The sequence below is a fragment of the Lolium perenne genome, chromosome 4 (genome assembly GCF_019359855.2).
Source record: "Lolium perenne isolate Kyuss_39 chromosome 4, Kyuss_2.0, whole genome shotgun sequence".
NCBI lineage: Eukaryota > Viridiplantae > Streptophyta > Magnoliopsida > Poales > Poaceae > Lolium > Lolium perenne.
In genome coordinates this window covers 45,652,487-45,662,016 of record NC_067247.2, presented here as the reverse complement: position 1 = coordinate 45,662,016, position 9,530 = coordinate 45,652,487, and the positions used below count along the sequence as shown (strand labels likewise).

The following is a 9,530-nucleotide window of genomic DNA, read 5'->3' as shown; positions in this document are numbered from 1 at the left end:
AGGTAACCTGCAAGTCAACGTCGCCGCCATTAATCCACGATTAACCTTTTTTTTTTGAAAACAATCCACGATTAACCTAATCACCCAACAAATGCAATTAGTTATTGATCTGATGCCGATCAATCAAACCGTTACTCACTCAGCTCACCACTAGGCAGAGCAGAGCACCCTTCCGTTCCGTTCCGTTATATATACGCGCGGCCGTGCGCGCGCTCCGCTCGCCACTGGACACACACGCACCAGCACCAGCCGCGGGTGAGCGTGTGATATTCTCGGCGACAGAAATGGTGTCCTCCGCGTCCGGCAGCGGCGGCGGCGATGGATGCACGGCAGCGGCGGTGCGGGAGGTGGCGACGCTGCGGTTCGCGCGGCAGGTGGTGCTGGGGCGGTGGTTCATGGTGTTCGCCTGCCTGCTCATCCTCTCCGCGTCCGGCGCCACCTACATCTTCGGCATCTACTCCAAGGTGCTCAAGTCCACCCTCGGGTACGACCAGCAGACCCTCAACACGCTCTCCTTCTTCAAGGACCTCGGCGCCAACGTCGGCGTCCTCTCCGGGCTCCTCAACGAGGTCACCCCGCCCTGGGTCGTGCTCGCCACGGGCGCCGCCATGAACCTGGCGGGCTACCTCATGATCTACCTCGCCATCGACGGCCGCACCGCGCGCCCGCCCGTCTGGCTCATGTGCATCTACATCTGCGTCGGCGCCAACTCCCAGTCCTTCGCCAACACCGGCGCGCTCGTCACCTGCGTCAAGAACTTCCCGGAGAGCCGGGGCGTCGTGCTGGGGTTGCTCAAAGGCTTCGTCGGCCTCAGCGGCGCCATCTTCACCCAGCTGTACATCGCCATCTACGGTGACGACGCCAAGTCGCTCGTGCTGCTTGTCGCCTGGCTCCCCGCCGCGGTGTCCATCCTCTTCGTCCACACTGTCCGCCTCATGCCGCGCCGCCGCGGCGAGAGCCAGAGCGCCACCAGCAGCGACCCCTTCTACTGCTTCCTTTACATCTCCATGGGGCTCGCCACGTATCTCCTCGTCATGATCGTGGTGCAGAATCAGATGGACCTCTCGCACGCCGCCCTCGTCGTCTCGGCCGCCGCGCTCCTTATCATACTCTTCCTCCCACTCGCCGTCGTCGTCAAGCAGGAGTACAGGATCAAGAGGGAGCTCGAGGAGGCTCTTCTCGTGCCCCCAACCGTCACCATCGACAACAAGGCGGCGCCACCGTCCTCCGACCTTCAAATGGCAGAGGCAGAGCAGCCGGTGAAAGCAGAGGAGTCGTCAAAGCTTTCCACACCGGCGCCAGAATCGTCTTCATCGTCGTGCTGGAAGAACATGTTCAACCCGCCGGCGCAGGGTGAGGACTACACGATCCTGCAGGCGCTGGTGAGCGTGGACATGCTGGTCCTCTTCCTCGCCACCATCTGCGGCGTGGGCGGCACGCTCACGGCGATCGACAACATGGGCCAGATCGGGCAGTCCCTCGGCTACCCACCCAAGAGCATCAAGACCTTCATCTCCCTCATCAGCATCTGGAACTACGCCGGCCGGGTCACCGCCGGGTTCGCGTCCGAGGCGGTCCTGGCACGGTACAAGTTCCCGCGCCCGCTGGCGCTCACGCTCGTGCTCCTCCTCGCCTGCGCGGGGCACCTCCTCATCGCGCTGGGCGTGCCGGGCTCCCTCTACGCGGCGTCGGTCATCATCGGCTTCTGCTTCGGGGCGCAGTGGCCGCTGCTCTACGCCATCATCTCCGAGGTGTTCGGCCTCAAGTACTACTCCACGCTCTACAACTTCGGCTCCGTCGCCAGCCCCATCGGCGCCTACGTGCTCAACGTGCGCGTCGCGGGATACCTCTACGACGTCGAGGCGGCCAAGCAGCACGGCGGCACCCTCGACGGCGCCGGCGACAAGACGTGCATCGGCGCGCAGTGCTTCAGGCTCTCCTTCCTCATCATCACCGCCGCCACCGTCGCCGGCGCGCTCGTCTCGCTCGTGCTCGCGTGGAGGACCAGGAAGTTCTACCGGAGCGACATCTACGCCAGGTTCAGGGCCGACGGCCAACCGGCAGCGCTGCCGGAGCAGAACCGGCTCAAGGATTCGGCCGAGCCAATAAGCCCAGTCAACGGGACGAAGGAGCAGTCAATGCGATAGTGTGTGTATCGATGCAAACGGACACATGGGTTAACTAGTCTTTTATTTTGTTGTACTCAAGCGCTCATCTTTTTGCTGTTGTACGTATGGGAGTAGCTGTTAGAGCATCTGCGTCCCCCAAAGGGATTTGGTGCGCGCCGGACAGAAAATGCGTTCAAGCCGCGTCCTCGAAAGCCCTTTTTTGTCCGACGCGTCCCTATACGGTGTCCGGCGCCCCGAGCCCGTCCCAGTCCCACAGGGGACGCTCCGGGGACACCGGACACAACGAAAAGCGAGGCGGGGAGTGGCGGGGCCGACCCGTCAGCGGCACAATTAATTTAAACCTAACCGTCGCCTACCTCGCGACGGAAGTTATTGGCGCGCAGCGACGGTGCAGTTCCCGCAGAAGGCGCAGCGACGCGTCCCGTCGCGCCTAGCTCTGCGTGCCGGCGTTAATGAGCGCCACCGCTCCTCCGCCTCCCTCCGGCCTATAAAAAGGGGCGCCTCTCATCGTCCCTCTCACACACAAACCCTAGCGCCTCTCTCCCAAACCCTAGCCGCCACCATCTCTCAACAAGACTCGACGCTATGTCTGGTAGAGGCGGAGGCCGACCTCGCGGCCGCGGCCGTGGTCGTGGGCGCGGCATAGCTGAACGCTCGCCGTCGCCTCTCACGCCGTCGTCTTCATCGTCGGAGATGGACGTGGAGCCGGACGTCCTGTTCGAGTTCGTCCACGTCCTCAAGGGCGACCCGCGCGGCATCCAGAGGCTGCCGGACTCCTTCGCCGAGTACGTCGGCGGCGTACGCCCGCGCACGATGCATCTGCGGGAGCATTCGTGCGGCTACTGCCGGTGGATCGTCAACGCGATCTACGACGCGCGCGGCAAGATGTGCCTCAACATCGGCTGGGAGAAGTTCGCGCGCCACCACAGCCTCGAAGCCGGCTTCATCCTCGTGTTCTCCTACTTCGGCAACAGGGACATGAGCGTCAAGGTCTTCGACGAGAGGCGCTGCCTCCGGGACTACCACGGCGACAGGGACTCCCACGATGACAGCGCCGACGAGGAGGACGACTGAGTGTTGTTTCTTCGCAGCGAATACGTGCACGGAGGTTTCTGCCTGTTCGCCTCATCGGTAGAACCAACAAGGGCACCATCCTCCCGCTGGATTTTCCAGTTTAGGTGACTGGGTGTGCCCTCGAGTGTTCTTTCTTAGCAGCGAACACAGAAAACCTTCTATGCATGGCCTAGTTAGGTTTAGTTTCTTTGCAATATTTTATATTTGTGTCCACCATGGTTCAAACTATGTATTAATTTGTGGAAAACCATGTTCCAAACTATGTCTTCGTGTAAACCACGTTCCCAATTATGTATTAGTTTGTGGAAATTGAAATAAAAATGCCAAGAAAAAATATTTTAAATGTTTGGGGGCGGCGTTTGGGGGACGCGGCTGGGGAGCGACGTCCCCCAAACGCTCGATCCGGCGCGGTTTGGGGGACGATTTGGGGGACGCGACTGGAGATGCTCATAGTAGCATGTTACAAGGAAAACGACTGAATTAAGTAGCAGTTGATGACAGGTCCGTTCATAGCACAGGGTACAACCACACTTGGAGTGATGCTTATCGTAACTTCTGCACAATGAAAAATATTGGTTAGTTGGCTTGTTACGAAGGACATGCTTGTGTTTGGTAGGTTTTTCCCCCAACGCTAATTTTCCAGGGCTGTATCGAAGATAAAATTTTCATATACTGGTCACACTATAGGGCAGTATGAGGTGTGGTGTTGAGGACATCTCTACGGGTCCGACGTATTTCAACCACTTGGTATTTTGTCCGGATTTTACCAAAATAGTGCACTATTTGAAACAAATTAGTCATTATAAATTGTAAAAAAATAGAGGTTCTAATCATAGAAATCCAATCATAAAAATAATTACAAATTTCACTGGAGCAATCTGGAACATCAAAATAATAATCCACTTCTGCTTGAAGGGCCCTGCGGCGCGACATCGCCACGGCGACGCTTTCTACTTGTCACCTCTTTAGACGAGTCGGCCGCCTTGGATGAACATGTCTCCCCCTCCGACGAGTCGTCTTTCTAGTCTTACTCGTCCTCCACCCCCTTGTCGTCGGTGTACGCCCTCTGCGCCTACGCCTTCGCCCGGGAACTCGCTTTCTTCTTCACCGTCGCGGCCTCCGCTACCGCCTCCTCCGCCTCTAACCGTGTCCACCTAGCATCTTCATCCTCTTCCTCCTCCTCCTTGCCTGTCGTGCGGGATCATCTAGAAATACATGATCACGCGTTGCGTTTGTGTAGACGTATTCGGTTTGGATCGCGTTTGCGTTCCCTCGTAACAGCCTGGTCATTTTACAAGCCGCTAGATTGGGGCGCAGATCGTTTTCAGATAGGGTCACTTTGTGTAATATCCCAGGTTTAGAGGCAATAAAATGAGAGAACACCAAAGTGTGCATTGCATTCATGCATAGAAAATCCGGGGAATTTTCGCGCTTTCAAATAAAACTTACCACAGTAACTGAAGTTTCACTTGACTTGCTGGAATTGAAGTAGATCATCAAGTCAAGCGCTATAAACTTCACTGTGATCTTTGTTAAAACCTTGTTTTGGGTAGAGATGATTTGATCTATGGATTAGATCAAATGGAAATAGATTTACAACAACACATTCTTTAAGAATCAAACTCCAACTTATTAACACTTGAAAGCAGCAACTACCTTTGTGTGTAATTTAATTCACTTATAAATAAGTTAAACCACAGGGTCTAAAGTGCATAAAAGCCACACATTCTTATTTAAATCATAACTTATTAAGTATATGGAATATCATAAAACTAAACCCATTTACATTACGAATTATAGTCCACACTACTTGAATAAAACTAACTATGAGTATTTTGAAACTCATATGATCATGCCTTGGTGAAATCAAACCCATCTATCCAAAAATTGAGGAATAACCTTCAACCTTGATCTTTTGACCAATATTATAATATAAATCCAATCAAATATGATATAGTGACTCATCAACATTAATAAACCATCCACAAGATATTTGGTAACAAATGCCACTTGGCTATCCAAGAATAAATCATATGAGAGGATAATGATCTTGCCACATAGGATGAAAATATATACATGACTTGCATCCTAAGCTTTGCCACCTCATGCTCAAAGGATTGCTATGGATGAGGGCATGACAACCAAGCACCTTAGTCATCTAACCAACACAAGAGTCACCACCTATGTGTCATGATACTAGAGCTTGCCCAAGCCTATAAATAGAGCTACACCCTTCATCCATTTGCTCATCAAGTACCATGATACAAGGAAACCAAACACTAGAGACCTTCCATGTGAATTAGCTAGGATCAAGATGAAGAAGCTAGGAGGTGGAGGCATACCACAAGATGCAGGTTTATCAGATTTCCTGAAGAACAAGCTACAGAAGATACCAAGGTAGAATTCCTAGGCAAACCATATATTTTGAGGATCATATCATCATATCTTGAGTAGGACCTTAGGCTATTACAAGACATTTAGAAGTGAGAGAGATTATAGATGCTAACCATAGCCATGTTCATACAAGAATATTAGAGAAGTACTAATCCTAGTTGTTCAAGTCAATATTGGATCTTGGAAGTGAGAACCCTATTCCAATAGCAATACCTTAGGAGACCAATTCCATAATCATCACAACTTGGTATTAATTATAAACCCTAAGAATCTAGGATGAGTGTGATGAGAGGAATATTAAAGAGAGATTAGTGAGGAATGAGTGAATTTTGTCTAATACATGATCATACCTTGTAGACATAGATGATAAGTTAAACCATGGATTACTTTGGATTATAATTATAACCCTGCCATACCTCATGCCTATTTATACTTCAATTTAGTGAAGCTTATGCAAAACCCTAAACCTTTTCATGTAGTATCCACCCTACATAAAATATTATGTCCCCACTTGTGTATCATGGATCACAAGTATAAACCAAGTTATAAATGCTTAGTATTAAATACCATTTGGTGAGTAGGATGAACCCAATACCCTATTTTACTTTGCTATCCAAATACCTTGTTGAGTGAACCAAATAAAATAGTATTCAGATAAGTAGTGGAGTTAACCATGATGAGCATAAGATCTATCTCAGATAATTTAAGCTAGAAGTTGCTAAGCAAGATTGATAATTATAGAGTTTGTTCAACTATTTTCTTAAACCCTAGAAATAATCCTTCACATAAAATGATGAATTCATCTCATTCTCATTACCATTTAATTTAAACTCTAGCCATAAGGAGAATTATATGTGAACCATCCATATTGTTAAGAACCCTAGTAAAGTTTAGTAATATGCTTATCATGCACCTATTATGAAATCCAAACCATTTAAATATATCTGGTTCCTAAATTAAAAGGCAATTGAGATAAACACATATACCATATCCATTTTCAATTTAAAATGCACTTCACAAGAACACCAATTAATCACCCATCAAATAGTTGTTTAAACAATAGAACTAAGCAGTAAGTATTTTTATGAAGTGATATGGATATTTAATAGTTTTGAACCTGCAAAACAAAATAGAAATCAGATCTGAATTCAAATAGAGATATCAAATAGAAAATAAAAAAAACAGAAAACAGAAATTTGAAAAGGAAGTGGAGGGAAGCTCACCTGGCTTACCTGGACCCCGCAGCCCAACGCAGCAGCCCACCATCGGCCCATTCTCGCGCAGAACCAGTCCAGATACCGTTTCGGTGTCTTTAAAATTCGTGCAAAGGAGAGACGTCGTCGTCGTCTTCCTCTCCGGGGACGACAGCGCAGAGAAGAGCCCTGGCCACGTCCTCGTCGCGGATAACCTCGGCCCGGACGTCGCCAAACCCTCCAGAACTGCACCCTGTCGATCTCGCGTCCGTCTTATCTTCAGTGCATTCCGATTCGTGCCCAAATCGTGCACCACACACACCGCCACATCCCGGCCGTCTCCGTCGCCATGCCGCCGCTAGAGAGCTTCCCTAGCTCTATAAATACCCCTGTGGCATCGCCGTATAATCCTTGTTCTTCGCCGCCCATCTAACCCCTCTCTAGCCCTCTCAATCTTCTGCTATCTTCCACAATACCTCGCCGGAGTCGAGCTCGAGGTCGACGTTGGAGGCCACCCCAGGCTACGGGAGGTAGCTGAGTAGCACCGCCATGTCTCAGGGAGACTCCTGGCTGAAGGAATCGAAGAGGGGAGCTTCCTACCGACGTAATCATCTCGATCCCCTCCGCTCGGGTTCGTCGGAATCCATGGCCTCGTCGTCGTCTCCGACCACCATCGTCGCCATCGAGCACACCATCATCCTCAGGGTGAGTCAACGCATCTTTAGAGTCCACTTGAGCATCCTAGATCCCTCTGTATCTCGGTTTCGAGATCTCGCCGGAGCTCACCGCCGCAGCACTCGGTTGCCGGTGATGTTCCGATGCCCCCTTAGAAAAGCGAGACCACCATTAGCTTTGTCTTGCGTTGCTCGTTCGAATGACCCTAACCACGCATCTCGGGGTGCCCTAAATCGGCGGCGCCACCGTGCTCTGGCCGCCGGCGTTTAAACGCCGGTGAGGTCAAAAGCCACGGTCAATTTTGACCAAACCTTGCCGACGTGGCACCTGACGTGTAACTTGGTCCCACTCGTCAGTGTCTGGGTCTAGAAGTGAACTAGTACATTTAGTATTTCCTGTTTAATTTAAAAACCAGTAAATTGCTGAAACTTTGCAAAATCCTATAAAATTCATTTCAACTCAAAAAAATATGAATAATATATCAAAATGCTCACAAAAATAAACTCTATTCAAATAAAATATAAAACAAAAATGTGTGACAAAATAAAAATTCACTTATTTTTAACCTTATTAATTATGCCATTTCAATTGTTTAAAATACAGTTTGAATTCACTAATTAGTGAAGTTTCAAAATTAAATTTTAACTATTCAGTAACTAAGTAAAATGTTAGGATTAATTTTATTTACCATAATTGCATTAACTTAATTATTAGTGGTAATTCAGAAACCCTAATTTGCAATTTACCATTTATCATTTTCTTTAAATAGCAATAAAGCAAGAAAATATTAAAAGCCAATATCATTTTGGTAGCTCAACAATTATTTACTTAAACATTATTTAGTTAACAAGTTAATTATTTTAAAACCTAATAACAATTATTAAACCCTGATTATTAATTAAACCAAAATAGGAGTTACCCTAATTATTAATTCTTGTGGAAAATTAATAAAACGTTAAACCATTACTAATTTTGATTCAAAGTAATTAGTCACCACATTTATATTTCCAATCATTATTTTAGGAGTTATACCATAATTTAGAAACCCTAGTTTTAATTATAAGTTAGAATCTGGATCCCATAATTTTATGTGATCATATCAAAATGTTAAACCCTAAAACCCTAGTTGCTTATCACATGTGATCATGTGAATTTCACCTTACATACAGAACCATATTATGTGACCAAGGAATGCATGCTTATGATCCATTAGCATAAACCAAGTCACATGAGATTATCATTTCATGTTCCTATTCTTAATTAAAACCTATATGATTCACTAGTATCACATAGGTATAAACCCTAGCTTGTTACTACATGTTAGCACCATTGATCATCAATCCTATATACCATACCATTAAGGTCAACCTCAATCATCAAACCCTAGTATAACTATAATGATAAACCCTAGTACCAACCTTGTGTAGCAATTCACATCACATGTCCCTATTCCACTAAACCCTACTTAGGAAATGATAATCCATTTAGCTTAGAAGCAATTAGAGATTACTTAGTGAAGCAATGGTGAAACCATAGTAAACCCTAATAGCTAATTTGTAGAACCATCTTGATAATTATCCTTTAATATGATGCTTAGAAGAAACCATAGTAATAACTTACCAATACTTGCTATATAGAAATCCATTCTATTTAAGAACCCAACTAGTGTCTATTAGTATAACTAAATGAACTCAATAGTAAACCCTAGAGTTACATAGCTCCTATGTATAGTAGTTCATATTCTTATTTAACCTGTTCTTCAAAAGTTATTCTTTTGAAGTACATATGTCAATCAACCCATAGAAGCTATAGTTCTTCTTTGAAATACTCATTATTTCTTAATTAACATGTTCTTCAAAAGTTATTCTTTTGAAGTATAATATAAATAATCATCAACCATGTCCTGTAGAACTTAAAATTGACCACTGTTCTTTACATATTTTTCCACCACTATTCTTTATGTGTGTACTTGTTATGATGTCTTATATCACTTGATTATAATGCTAATATAACCAAACCCTAATAAGAACCTTGTTTGAGAACCATTCTAAAAGTGCAACCAACC

The 9,530-nt window shown here is 46.9% G+C and overlaps 1 protein-coding gene across 1 annotated transcript; it reads left to right on the top strand.

Annotated features, from left to right (window-relative positions):
• Nucleotides 1-213: 213 nt before the first annotated feature.
• Nucleotides 214-2,202, top strand: LOC127292355 (protein NUCLEAR FUSION DEFECTIVE 4-like). Its single transcript, XM_051321734.1, has one exon. It carries the CDS (start codon nucleotides 285-287, stop codon nucleotides 2,145-2,147), a length of 1,863 nt encoding a protein of 620 aa, XP_051177694.1. The 5' UTR covers nucleotides 214-284; the 3' UTR covers nucleotides 2,148-2,202.
• Nucleotides 2,203-9,530: the final 7,328 nt, after the last annotated feature.

Excerpts from the sequence above, each read along its gene's own strand:
- LOC127292355 (XM_051321734.1), top strand. The coding sequence starts at position 285 with ATGGTGTCCTCCGCGTCCGGCAGCGGCGGCGGCGATGGATGCACGGCA.